At 36.0% G+C, this 15702-nt stretch overlaps 2 protein-coding genes across 2 annotated transcripts; both read left to right on the top strand.

Annotated features, from left to right (window-relative positions):
* The first annotated feature begins 597 nt into the window (after nucleotides 1-597).
* LOC117315597 lies at nucleotides 598-8161 on the top strand. The gene is made up of 3 exons (XM_033869861.1): nucleotides 598-777; nucleotides 4816-4945; nucleotides 6171-8161. The coding sequence occupies exons 2-3, from the start codon at nucleotides 4825-4827 to the stop codon at nucleotides 7001-7003; spliced, it is 954 nt and encodes a 317-aa protein (XP_033725752.1). The 5' UTR covers nucleotides 598-777; nucleotides 4816-4824; the 3' UTR covers nucleotides 7004-8161.
* A 113-nt stretch (nucleotides 8162-8274) lies between these two features.
* LOC117315607 lies at nucleotides 8275-14689 on the top strand. Its single transcript, XM_033869873.1, is given in 4 exon segments — nucleotides 8275-10105; nucleotides 12249-12378; nucleotides 12638-12855; nucleotides 12857-14689. Coding segments are annotated over 3 exon segments (783 nt in total). The 5' UTR covers nucleotides 8275-10105; nucleotides 12249-12257; the 3' UTR covers nucleotides 13301-14689.
* Nucleotides 14690-15702: the final 1013 nt, after the last annotated feature.

Raw genomic sequence — 15702 nt, 5'->3', positions numbered from 1 at the left:
ATTTTTGATAATTACGTGTAGTAAACATTTAACATCCCCAAAGAACGGCAGTGTGCGAAAATATTTTATCAATTCTGATTTACATCACAAGTTTTCTTTTATTATTATTATTTATACATTCTAATGAGGTATCCTTACCAGAGACTTATAATAGGTAGCTATACACGTCTTATAGTACAAATAAAAAAGACAAAGTGTTTTATTTACTGTACTTATATAGCGTCTGATGAGCTGACTTCTGTAATAGAAGTTGTGATTTTGATGTGGAGTTTTCTAACAAATATGCAAATACATATATTGCATATGATATAACAGACCACGGACTTGTATCTAATATAATATATATCCCTGATATAATATATAATGTGAATATATGTCTCTGATTATTTATCCGTGGGTGGACAAACAGATAGGTGGTGACTATATGGGTAAATTGTAGTGAAAACCAGACTTCTACAAAATCAACCTTCCTTGCGTGCTATTGTCTGCCCACCTACCCGAATCTATCTTGTGAACCTCTGGTCTACGGCTATAGTTAGTCACAAGTAAATGGCCAATTAACAGTTTATTCAGTAAACTGACCACCTTGTGAGCTTATCTTCCCTTCAGACACCGAATGGGTCCGTTGAAATACTGGAGTGGACGTACACGCTGTGTAATTAAGGGATTCGACCCGGTTCATTGATCGTGAACTATTTGTATAATGAGGCGTGGGTACATATAGCCTGACCACCAGTATATCAGATCTGACCAGTGTACAGCACGAAGGGGAAACAGGTAAATATACTTAGTACCGTATATCGTTTTCATCATTGTGTCTTATTAGCTTATACAATTATAGTGTGTGTATGATTGCTATCTTCTGTAAAAGAGTTTAATCTGAATAATTATGGATTTTGAGCACGTACTCAATTTATCCGGAGACATGCATAGCGTACGTGCTTACATGATTTATCATTACTCGGCTTATATCACAAAAATGTACGATCCATACATGCACATCGTTCCACCAGAGACATTATACATCTATATATGTCTCTGGTTCCACCATTCAATAAACTACATGTATATATTATCGCCCTGATATGGATATTAACTGAAACCACATTTCATAAGTTTGTCGGATATACATTTTTATACGGTATCATGCGAATCTATCGACGCCGTCATCACAAATACTTAAGATATAAGATGAATGTATTAAGATTCCCAGACAGATTGAAAAGACACACCACTGACGATATATTAAGTCCATGGCTGTATTTTTTCCACACAACCATTGTTCCAGAGACGTAAATCACACGTACACATCCCTCTCTGTATACATGTCTGATTTCTCTATTGGAGAATTATCATTAAGAGTCTCAGCTATTTATTTTAAAATAGAAGATGACTGAGAAATTATACAGTGTGTTTATATACCATGGTATATAGCATATGAAAATAGTAAATTACATATAATGTAGGCTTTGCTGTGTTTTGGCCAAATAATACAAAAACAATACAAATGCATTTGTCGAAAAAACAACAGTATGTCTAATTAACCTAAAATTTCACTAAATTGGACATACATTTTGTGGTAATCGACTATTTCACAAGAAATATAATCCTTTTTTACCAGAGACCTTATACTAGATAGTTATATACAGGTGTCCCGACCTAATGCCTTTCAGTAAATGACACTCCCTTTGGTCTTGCTTGTTTTTGTCCCCTGGCAGATATCTGTATGCGTAGCACTTAACGTTCCCTATTTGACATTCAACTTAAACATTGTTAAATGGGTGGATATGAGAACTGGTTTGTATGTGCGGTCCTGGTCATCAATGTATCGGTGGGGTAGGATTTCTCCAATTATCATGTCCATGATTTTTTAACAGTGTCGTGACATTTCCAAGTTGCACACACGTAGTTTTACCCTGGTGACGTTAGTTCTTTATAATAGAGTTATCATACTTAACCGCAAGCTAACAAAACAACGTGACAGTGTCTACTCAGCTTCGTACGTAAAGTGTACCCAGTCATGGCTACACAAGGGATGTTTGTCACAGCTGGGCGATCAGCACCGTAAGCAGTGTCACGTTTGAAGGAACGTGTTTACATAGCCCTAGGACGGCAAACCACGAGGCGTGGACAAACTAGTACAGGTACACCAAAAATCTGCCGTATGTTTATTATATACAATGTCTTTATCATTTTACGTCCCGGGGTATATATGTCAGTAAATAAAAATATACATATAACGCGTCCGAATGAAGGCTTGTACATGCCACCCAGCCTATATATAAGATTTTTTTTTTTTTTCAATTTCAAAATATTTTATTGTCAACACAACAAGTATAATAACAAGGTAGTTTTACATAAAAATCATCAAGATTTGGTATAAATAAAAGGGATTGGACAACAGGCTCAGCCTATATTAGTCCTTTCCTATAGATTTCCTGTTTAATGAACATATGAGTATAACAAAATGAGTATGTAGTAGGAAAATATTAGAAGTTAATAATTGATATATATAAACAAAGAAAACACATTCTCACTCACTCTCATACTACTATGTATTCACGATGTATTTTCAGTTGATAGAACAAATGCATATATAGACATTACTTATAATTTTGAAAGCGTTTACTTTTTTTAAGATCTGTTTAAATCAGTTGGCAAGTCAATGACACCATATAATAGAACTTGAAGATTGACATATCCTAGAAGGTTATAAACCGTTATGATGTGATGTCGAAGATTGACATATCCTAAAAGGTTATAAACCGTTATGATGTGATGTCGAAGATTGACATATCCTAGAAGGTTATAAACCGTTATGATGTGATGTCGAAGATTGACATATCCTAGAAGGTTATAAACCGTTATGATGTGATGTCGAAGATTGACATATCCTAAAAGGTTATAAACCGTTATGATGTGATGTCGAAGATTGACATATCCTAGAAGGTTATAAACCGTTATGATGTGATGTCGAAGATTGACATATCCTAGAAGGTTATAAACCGTTATGATGTGATGTCGAATGTTAAAGTAAAGTGGACATTGGAAGAAGAAATGAATTACATTTTCAATATTAGCACCACATGTACAAGAACCATCATCAACCAAATGATCCATACATTTATCATCATTTAAATCACTAGCTATATAATAGAAATATGAGAAATCATTGTCGGAAATACAGCTTTTAGTTTAGATTTAAAGCTAGAAATTGAAACAAAGTTTCTTAAAGAGTCCTCGCGAGAGTTCCAGTAATTCGTAGTAGAGGGGAAAAACTGTTGTTATAATGGTTAGTTCTCTTCATTTCTAAAATTATAAGTATTGTTTGTATTTATGAATGGTTGGATGACATTATAGAGATATGCAGGTGTATACTTATTAATGATTTTATACACGACTGTCAGTTTGTGATTATGTCTTCTGGTTTGTAATGTATCTAATTGTATACTTCTGAGTAAAGTATGTGGTGAGATGTGCATCAGGGTCGTAATTATGATCTACAATTACTTATAAAGAGGTATCATCAGCAAACAACTTAATATTTGACGTTACATTATCTGTAATATCATTAATACACAATAAAAATAGAAATGGTCCAAGAACAGTTCCTTAAGGAACACCAGCATGTATTGACTTGATGTTTGACTGATAGTTATCAATAATTAATCTTTGTTTTCTATCAGATAAATAGGCTTTGAACCACTCAAATAATTTTCCTTTGACGCCGTATTTTTTTAATTTATATAAAAGACCTAAATGTCATACTCAACAAGTTGATTAACAGTTGAGTCTCTAGGTTGAAATCCAGAATGATTTTCACTTAGTATATTATATTTCATTATGTAATTATAAGTATACTTGACAAATTTGTTCCAACATTTTAATAACAGTAGAGGTAATGGCTATGTGTCTATAATTGTTTAAATCACTAATATCACCCTTACCTTTGTAAAGAGCATTTACATCAGCCGTTTTAAGAATGTTCGGAATTCCACCTTGAGATAGTGTTAGATTGAATAATAACTTGAGAGGATAAATTAGAAGGGTTGATAATTATTTTATGATCCGAGGTAAAATTCCATCAGGACCAACAGGTTTATTAGAATTAAGAATATGAAATTGATCTTTGATATCTTGATCAGTAATGATTATTTCGGACTTGTGCCTTAAAGTCAGATCCAATCGAAGTGAAGAAATCATTAAAAGTTATAGCTTTATCAAGAGGATGAACACGTTTTACCATTAATATTCAGTGGGCTTGAGTTAGCATTAGTATTATTCATTTTAGTTACTGACTTAGCAATACTCCACCATTTCCTTGGATGTGCAGACTTATTAGTAGGTTCCTTTTGTAATTTTTCCAAGTAATTACCTTTAGCATGCTGAATAACTTCATTAAAATGTGACGATAATACAACATTACCTATATTGTGTGACAATCCCAGTTAAAATGTGACGATAATACAACATTGCCTATATTGTGTAACAATCCCAGTTAAAATGTGATGATAATACAAAATTACCTATATTGTGTGACAATCCCAGTTAAAATGTGATGATAATAGTCGTTACATTTATTGTGTGACAATCCCAGTTAATCCCCTTCTTTTATGAATGTCTTTTAATAACTATCTGGGAATATAATATTCACTTTGTTGCATTCTCTCTGATATTTCCCGGTTTCCCTTTTTCTATCATTTTATTTCCATTTCCATATGTCAGTATTCTCTGCTGTTTTTATATCATTATCATTACGTATGTAAAATTCTGACAAACCGTGACATTCCTCAAAACATTTTTCTATATTTCTAGAGATCCAAAATGGCGGCCAATCGAGGACACAGCAGTTACCGTATCCTATTGATCCTGTTGACATGCCTGGCATTGGGAGTGACGCTTTTTTTCAACTATCTGGGGTCAGGTGACGCTGGTAAATCCCTTGGTAAGTTATATATATATATATGTATCCAGTATATTATGTCATATTATCTATTGTAATTAAACAAAAGACATGTTGTCAAATATCACATGATCAGTCGGCTAAATCTCGTCAATTGATCAATCAACTTTATCACATGAGAAGATGAATCTACTTGAATGAGGCGAGTGATTTTCCAGTTCCATGTTACATATTTACACAGTAAGTTAGTATCAAATATCATTCGGTATAATATGTTAACAACAGAAATATACAACTGAATCTACCAACACTAGCATAAAGGAGATCACGTGGTGATATGACAGATGTCTACTTTTCGGGGAATATGATTGTGAAATGTCAGATATTTTTAGAATCAGAAATTGTTCCTCAACAAGGGGGCATAACCTCTCTAAGATCTATAAAAATGACGTTCGAGATTAAATGTTAGAATATTTCCGTTTACACAGGAAAATGACGATACATGGAACAATCTCCCGTCGAATGTAGTAAAGCAAACACTTCCAAGGCAATTAAAATATAAGTTTAAGATATAAATATACAAACACTGGAAAATTCAACCAAAGAGATACCTTTTTAAAAGAAAAATTGAACTGTAAATGTGTCATTTTTTATATATTATTTACTGCAGAGCTAACTGTCAAAGGAAATGTAATTTTCTACTTTTTCGGCTTAGCCGTATAATATTATTTTGGCCCCGGATATGACGCGACAGGTGGCGTTACTGGGCAAGATGAAGTATGTGATTGGTCAATGTAGCGTTAAATGCAAAAAACAAATATGCAGTTAATAACAAAACACAGTTAAGATTGAATGCAAGCTGAATAAGTTGATCTTTTCAAATGACACATTAATAAAATTATATTTTTGATTCAAATGCAGTCTTATTATCGACGAAAAACTGATCTCATATTGTTATGTGCTGGAAACGCATTAGTTTGTTGATTTATTTCGCCAGCAGTTTAACATTATAACCGCCAGCATTAAAACTATGCCGTTTATCTTTTTTTAAAAGATTTTTCTTGTTTTCAGAATAAAATCTCAAGGTATCTCTGTATAAATGGTATCGCCTAGTTGTACACCTACTCAACTTAGGTTAACCCAAAAGCAATAATGAGAATGAAATCGAAATGAATATTATTTCGTTGATAAATCTCGATGTGTTAGATTATATATTGAAAAATACTAAACTTGATAACTTAACAATTGTTTCCCTGGTATATTACAGGTATCTACGAGAGTAACACCGGGGACGTGTCTGATTACTTCTATCTGGAGATAACCCCTGCTGGCTGGACATTCACGATATGGGCGTTCATCTACGCTTGGCAGATCATTTGGCTTATATACGGACTTTCTACCATCTGCCGGAAGTCAGAGAGTGGTATTTACATCTACCAACTTCCGGTTATGCCTCCTGCAATATATATTGTTTACATTCTCAATCTTGGGTTCAACGTTGGCTGGATGGTACTATTTGACCGGAAGTACATAAACATTTCCCTTCCGGACGCTGCCCTCATGGCCTTCACCTTGTATATAATACTTGGTATTTCCTGTCGAGCTGTACGCAACAACATAAGTAGCTTGGTTAAGGATGGGGCTGGAAAGGAAGCATGGTTCATACGATTTTTTCTCCAGAATGGTATTGCATTTTATGCTACCTGGGTCACCGTTGCTACCCATCTTAACGTCGCCATGGTGATGCACTACAGCGGAGGAGTAGCCAATGACATATCTTGTACCACAGCACTCGGACTGTTGATATTTTTCGTGATTTTGTGGTTCCTGACCGAGACCATCCTCCTAGACGTATACACCAGATATGTGTTCAGTCCCTACATCGTCCTCGTCATAGCTCTGTCAGGGTCGCTGGCGAAAAACTTTGACCTTGACCTTCGTTATCGAAACTCGATTCTATCGGTCCTACTTTTAGGCATGTCTGGATTTTTCTTGCTTTTAAAAGTTATCATCATCCTTGTCCGTCACAACAGCACACCTCTGTCTCCCACAGTCTACACGCCCACAACTTCAGAAAAGGCGATCAAGTCGGAAGCGTGAACATTTTCTCAAATTTGTCTCAAAAACTTCACTTGAAAAATATCTGAATAAGATCATTTGTGATATCGTTCAAACAAAGTTTATATAGTGGAACACTCCTGACTTAAGGTAACGAGCATTGTGTATACATGTATGTTTACTTGCTGGTGTTACTCCACGCGTATCACTTTGTATATAAATATCTAATATATGTTGCATGATAATATGTTGTATGAATATATACATAAATATGTACACCACTACATGCGTAATATCACTGGAAGGGGAAATCAATTTGGTCCTCTTAAAACTGAAGTATGTACCACAATGAAGCCTGCATTAATCCACCTATCGAGGTTATAACGGTATAGCTACCTTAAGTATCACCCTCACTGAAATTATATTGATCACTATATTAGTCACATTGTAATGAAACTAGTCAAAATGTATATGAATGTAATTTAACATAGCAGGCCAATCTAATTAACATTAGACTTGTAATTCCGACCCTTCACCCCGGAGACAGATGGAATTTATATATCTTTTTTTATTTTATAGATTTGGATAATTGAATTTTGTAACATCAGACACGGGCCGTTTAGTGTACCACACGGTTTCGGCTATGGTATACAGTTCTGTTTTAATAGTGTAACACGTTACACTTTTACATGGTACATATGACTACTCTAATTTTATTTAAAGGTGTGCTTTTGGCATCCTTTTAATGTTAAAGGAATTCAATAACTAACAACACAGAACGGCCACATCAAACTTTTTCAACCGTTAAGTACATGTAGTTAAATGTTTAACAAAAAAAGAAGTCATATGTACCGTGTAAAAGTATAGCACGTCACACATTTCACTACAAAAGAACATGAATGTGTACCATAGATCAAAGTGACCAGTATATTTAGTATAAAGGTATTTAAAAGTGACCGGCCCGTAAGAGCTATTTTAGATAGAAACACATGTATTGTATTGTTACCCGGTCATTTATTGGGAAAATTCATGTGAAGCAATCACATTGATATCATCATGATTAAATAACATGAAGTCTTTCTGTTCTATTCTTTTTGTATATGATACATCTTTGTATATATATATTCATATATATTATATACTGACGGGCCAATAGCCGGAACGTTTTATATAAACGATTAATTAAATGATCTAATAACATTTGCCTCTTTTAGTAATTTTTATCGGTTAAAATTACCTAAAAGTCCAGGAGCACGTGGGATGGTAGTTATCTCCTAGGTTCACTGATCTCCATGGTATAGGTTGAATTGTGGCAACGACGGATATTGTATTTTTGCTTTCACTTAAAGTTTAGGTTTAATGTCATACTTGTCCATTAGACCTTTACAGAGATGTGTGTACATCACGAGACCTTTACAGAGACGTTTTTACATCACGAGACCTTTACAGAGATGTGTGTACATCACGAGACCTTTACAGAGAGGTGTGTACATCACGAGACCTTTACAGAGACGTATGTACACCACGAGACCTTTACAGAGACGTGTGTGTACATCACGAGACCTTTACAGAGACGTGTGTACATCACGAGACCTTTACAGAGACGTGTGTACATCACGAGACCTTTACAGAGAGACGTGTGTACATCACGAGACCTTTACAGAGACGTGTGTACACCACGAGAACTTAACAGAGACGTGTGTACACCACGAGATCTTTACAGAGACGTGTGTACATCACGAGACCTTTACAGAGATGTGTCTACATGACGAAACCTTTACAGAGAGATGTGTATATCACGAGACCTTAACAGAGACATGTGTACATCACGAGATCGTTACAGAGACGTGTGTACACCACGGGACCTTTACAGAGACGTGTGTACATCACGGGACCTTTACAGAGACGTGTGTACATCACGTGACCTTTACAGAGACGTGTGTACATCACGAAACCTTTACAGAGACGTGTGTACATCACGAGACCTTTACAGAGAGGTGTGTACATCACGAGACCTTCACAGAGACGTGTATACACCACGAGACCTTTTCAGAGAGGTGTGTACACCACGAGACCTTTTCAGAGAGGTGTGTACACCACGAGACCTTTACAGAGAGATGTGTTTATCACGAGACCTTAGCAGAGACGTGTGTACATCACGAGACCTTTACAGAGACGTGTGTTCGTGTGTATATGTATATGATGATTCCTCGTATCATTTTTGGAATTAATGTTTTATTGTCCCTTTACGAATATTAAATGTTGAAATATATTTAGCTCTGTACTGCTATAAAGAATACATACGTAACGCAACGTCTTTATTTGGTAATATTATGTCTTTATTAAGTAATAGCATATCTGTATTTGGTGATAGCGTGTCTGCATTTGGTCATAGCATGTCTGTATTTTGTGATAGCATGTCTTTATTTGATAATAGCATATCTGTATTTGGTCATAGCATGTCTGTATTTGGTAACACCATGTCTTTATTTGGTCATAGCATGTCTGTATTTGGTGATAGCATGTCTTTATTTGGTAATAGCATATCTGTATTTGGTAACACCATGTCTGTATTTGGTAACACCATGTCTTTATTTGGTAATAGCATATCTGTATTTGGTGATAGGCTAAGCATGTCTTTATTTGGTAATAGCATGTCTGTATTTAGCTCTGGCAATATGTACATATATGTAAGAAAGAAAAAAGGAGTAAACCCCGGCATCTAACAAGCTGTTGGGCATTCCGCGTGAACGGAGTAGTTGATGGGAATGATCCCATGTGAATGAGAGGAGTTCGGTCCCAATATAGTAACATAGTAGTTGTAGGCTTAAAGCCTGAGTACCTCCACCACTTTTGACATTTTCATTCTGTCTTTTATCTGTTGCAAGACAAGGGCGACTGAGTAACAAGCAATACCACGACATCCCAGTTTTACATAATGTACACGTGTACATGGCTATGCAAGCTACGAAATGATCTATCGTTACGGCTCAGTAGTTATTTCAACCGAGATGTCACGTTTTAAAAAACGTGTTTGTAAATGAGGTATATAGCTATAGGGCGAAAACTATATAAGGGTATGGGGCGAGCGTAGGATGCAAGAACAGACGTGCTAGTATTTACTTAGATCGAGACATCACAAAGGTAAGACCAAACTAAACATTGTGTACATCTCGTGATTCATGATAACTTGTTGTTATTATCATTCGGCTATGCATCGTATTGTTATACTTCGTACGTGATTTTTTTTTTTTTTGTATTTTGAATTTGTTCAGATGACGACACGCCCAAGTGTCGAAACTAGTCAACTATTTGAATGAAGCCTACCAACCAGCTCGACTTTATTATGGTCCAATAAATTTCATTTGGAAAAAGACCATTATCTAAGCACAATCTATTCAAATAGATAATATTTCTTCAGTATTCTGATAAACCTTGGATTAACTAAACAATCAAATGGTTGGCTTTCTCTAACAGCAATAGCTCTTTATTTGAAAGTACTATCTATCACAAGAAAATTTTGCGATAAAAATGTATATATATGTAGTACTAAAACTGACTTTGACTACTTTCAATTTAGATTTATTTGTGATCATGTTAGTTTTAATTTGGTAACTCAAGAGACATTTCGCAAAATAGGTTTCACCTTTTAAATGAATCATTAAAATAAGTTTTTATCACTATTTCTATACATGTAGTTTGATCAATTATTCAATTAATACCTTCTTTCGTATAACATCTCAGTCAATTGTCCATTGTGTTACGTCAGAGGATTATCATTCTAGTCCGCTGGTCAGTTTGATACTGACCTCAGGCTAATTTGATATCTTAGTTAAGTGACACCTGTCGCTGAAATATGCCATAGTTTACATGTGTTTAAACATCGATATACATGCTTTGGGTTAGGTAAGTCCTGGACTTTGTACGGAACACATGGGATTTATTGTGGATATTCCATAATAACCCGCCGTACAAGATATAAAGTTATCGTACATCAAATTTCATCGTTTAACTAAACAAGTTCTTCCTTTTTCACAAACAAAACAACGGGAAATTCTTTATGTTAGCACCCAAAGGTCACTCCTGTACATACGGGTGAGCTTAGAGTTACAGTTACGTGGTTAAACGCGCATTGCTGTGCCCCAGAACGTAAAAGTGCCATTTTTTAAAATTTATTACGCACTTGTTTTGTTCTTTCAATGGAATCATGTTTGTCATTCAATAAGAAATGAATAATATCTGAAACGACAAGCAGCACATTGTCACAAGGACGTACCTTACAGGTGATGGAAAGCATTCGTCTTACTCTGCTCGGATATCTTCGTAGTATCTAATAGGGACATTTTCATTAATTAAAATGCTTCCCTATCTGTCATATTTGTGCAATCTGCTTGACAGCTGACATTTGCATTTATAGGTCAAAAGAGAATCAATGTTTATGTGTATGCTTTTATAAAGTCAAAGCCGGTCAAACAAATATTTGTACTACCTGTTATAGACAAACGTGAGCAAAAAGGCGTATTTTGTGGAATAAACTTGATCCACATGAGCTTACTATATTCTCTAGAAACTTGCATTTTATGCATGTTTTGCCGAAACTAACAAGCAGCTTAACAGATTAAACATCAACAGGAAGATTCCTGTTTAGCCATGATACATACTTACAATTGATGAAGTTACTGCTGTTCCATAGTACCAGAGTAGTGATTGCAGGCTTGTAGAATATCACTGAATTTTCTATTGGCATGAAAACATCCATTTCAAACTTGTCTATAGACAACTTGTTACCTGTTTGGTAGTGTTTATCTGGACTATTTAGAATCGACTGTTTATCTACTGAAACTATCTAGAAGACTACTAAGTACCACTTTGCTACATTCCCTCGGACATTTCGCCGTCTCTCCTTTTTCTATCATTGTATTATGTGATACCACTGTCTTTACTTTAAACATATTTTATTTCAATTAAGGAAAAGGGATTAGGCACAAGTTATTGCAACTTACTAAGGCCTTCTCCCATTACACATATAAACACATGTATATTACATATAGAAATAGGCATAAAGTTTGAATGACTATGAAAATTTAATACAAACACAATAGTTCACAAGAACTTTATAAATATTTTAAAATCTGTTGCTGGATTTTATGAATAAATGCATAAGTCTAAAAATACGACCACTGTCAATACGTATATAACATTCTGATAAACCGTGATACTCGGTAAAATGCCCCTACAGTACAAGTAGATAACGTCCTCATGAGCATTTTTTTTATCATATTTCCAGATATCCAAAATGGCCGCCAATCGAGGACACAGCAGTTACCGTATCCTGTTAATCCTGCTGACATGCCTGGCATTGGGAGTGACGCTTTTTTTCAACTATCTGGGGTCAGGTGACGCTGGTAAATCTCTTGGTAAGTTATATATATATGTATCCAGTATATTAGCCTAGTCATATTATCTATTGTAATTAAACAAAAGACATATATTGTCAAATATCACATGATCAGTCGGCTAAATCTCGTCAATTGATCAATCAACTTTATCACATGAGAAGATGAATCTACTTGAATTACACTACCTGGGACTGGTATGAATTTCCATATATTAGTTTGATATAAGTGTATATAAGCAGACAGAAATTGATACTATTGTTTCCCTGGTATATTACAGGTATCTACGAGAGTAACACCGGGGACGTGTCTGATTACTTCTATCTGGAGATAACCCCTGCTGGCTGGACATTCACGATATGGGCGTTCATCTACGCTTGGCAGATCATTTGGCTTATATACGGACTTTCTACCATCTGTCCGGAAGTCAGAGAGTGGTATTTACATATATCAACTTCCGGTTATGCCTCCTGCAATATATATTGTTTACATTCTCAATCTTGGGTTCAACGTTGGCTGGATGGTATTATTTGACCGGAAGTACATAAACATTTCTCTGCCGGACGCTGCCCTCATGGCCTTGACCTTGTATATAATCCTGATTATTTCCTGTCGAGCTGTGCACAACAACATAAGTAGCTTGATCAAGGATGGGGCGGGAAAGGAAGCATGGTTTATACGATTTTTTCTCCAGAATGGTATTGCATTTTATGCTACGTGGGTTACCGTTGCTACCCATCTTAACGTCGCCATGGTGATGCACTACAGCGGAGGAGTAGCCAATGACATATCTTGTACCACAGCACTCGGACTGTTGATATTTTTCGTGATTTTGTGGTTCCTGACCGAGACCATCCTCCTAGACGTATACACCAGATATGTGTTCAGTCCCCTACATCGTCCTCGTCATAGCTCTGTCAGGGTCGCTGGCGAAAAACTTTGACCTTGACCTTCGTTATCGAAACTCTATTCTCTCGCTCATAATTTTAGGCATGTCTGGATTTTTCTTGCTTTTGAAAGTTATCATCATCCTTGTCCGTCACTTTCGCGTGCCATCGTCTCCTACTAGCTATTCCCCAACAACTTCAGAAAAGTCACTCAAGTTGGAGGCATGAAAGTATTCCAAAACCTGTCCTCTATCTCAAAAGTCTCCGCTCTTAACTACAGCGGAAGATATATTTTACGATATATCTCGAAATGACTTTGCTACCCATGAGAAATTTGCTTCATCTCGTTGACGAAATTATGGAGTATGTACATCATGTAAGGCCAATATTGAAGTTGGAACAATGGGAATAATACATGTAATATATTCTATAGTGTTGCTTACGGACAATGTATTACTCTAGATATTATAGAAAGCATGTCACCCATGTAGTATTTCTAATGTCTACGCACTGATATCACACTTGAATTGGGAATAACGAGACAATAATGCGTTGTTGTAATAACAAATTAGCTGTGTCAGATTACGGACTTGGTATTTCGTTGTAATTGGATTGATTTCAAACCTTCGATGGCTTCCGCGAAATTGTCTGCAGTGAGCTTGGTTGGCTTCAAACACCATATACCGAGTTATCGAATAGTCAACTAATCAAGGTAGAATATAACATGAGTCTTCTTGCTACCAGGGATTGACAAACAAATTGTTACCCGGGGATTGACAAACAAATTTGTTAACCGAGGATTGACAAACAAATTTGTTACCCGGGGATTGACAAACAAATTTGTTACCCGAGGATTGACAAACAAATTTGTTACCCGGGGATTGACAAACAAATTTGTTACCCGAGGATTGACAAACAAATTTGTTACCCGAGGATTGACAAACAAATTTGTTACCCGAGGAATTGACACACGAATTTGTTACCCGAGGATTGACAAACAATGTTACCCGGGGATTGACACACGAATTTGTTACCCGAGGATTGACACACGAATTTGTTACCCGGGAATTGACACACGAATTTGTTACCCGAGGATTGACAAACAATGTTACCCGGGGATTGACACACGAATTTGTTATCCGAGGATTGACACACGAATTTGTTACCCGGCGATTGACACACGAATTTGTTACCCGAGGATTGACACACGAATTTGTTACCCGAGGATTAGCATAAGGATTTGACATTTTTTTGGTCAGGTCATTTGTGCAAGTACTGTAGTTGATAATAAAAATAAATCGGACGATACCATTTTTTTTTTATTATTATATCGGTATTCTTTGTTGTATTTTAAAACTTAGATGTCAATAACAGGAAATATATCATTTTACTACTGTATTAATTTTGTACGAGCTTTTACAATAAAGTCGATGCGATATGAAGTCATGCGCGTTAAATGCTTGTTAATATTCGTAGTACCTGTTGTCACAGCCCTAGTTCTCATTTGATATTAAATGCAACCAATCTGGATTTGACTTAGATTTGTATGATGCTTACATTTTTGGAGATACAGTGTCCATACAAATCTGTATTTTTGTTATATTTTGCTCTGGTTTAATCTACTTTGGGTTTGAGTTACGGTTTGTCGGTATTCTTTGTTGTTGTTGTTTTTTTCACTACAAAACGTTACACTACACTACACTACGTCACACTACACTACACTTCGTCACACTACACTACATCACACTACACTACACTACATCACACTACACTACACTACATCACACAACACTGCTCTTCGTCACACTACACTACATCACACTACACTACACTACATCACACTACACTACACTACATCACACTACACTACACTACATCACACAACACTGCTCTTCGTCACACTACACTACACTACATCACACTACACTGCTCTTCGTCACACTACACTACACTACATCACACAACACTGCTCTTCGTCACACTACACTACACTACATCACACTACACTGCTCTTCGTCACATTACACTACACTTCGTCACACTTCACTTCGTCACACTACACTACACTACATCACACAACACTGCTCTTCGTCACACTACACTACACTACATCACACTACACTGCTCTTCGTCACACTACACTACACTTCGTCACACAACACTGCTCTTCGTCACACTACACTACATCACACTACACTACACTACATCACACTACACTGCTCTTCGTCACACTACACTACACTTCGTCACACAACACTGCTCTTCGTCACACTACACTACATCACACTACACTACACTACATCACACAACACTGCTCTTCGTCACATTACACTACACTACACTACACTACACTACACTTCGTCACATCACACTACACTACACTACACTTCGTCACACTACACTACACTTCGTCACACTACACTACACTAAACAACATCACACTTCACTACAATACACT

Source organism: Pecten maximus, chromosome 2 (genome assembly GCF_902652985.1).
Source record: "Pecten maximus chromosome 2, xPecMax1.1, whole genome shotgun sequence".
NCBI classification, from domain to species: domain Eukaryota; kingdom Metazoa; phylum Mollusca; class Bivalvia; order Pectinida; family Pectinidae; genus Pecten; species Pecten maximus.
The sequence above is the reverse complement of the archived record's forward strand: the minus strand, read 5'-3'. Positions and strand labels throughout refer to the sequence as shown.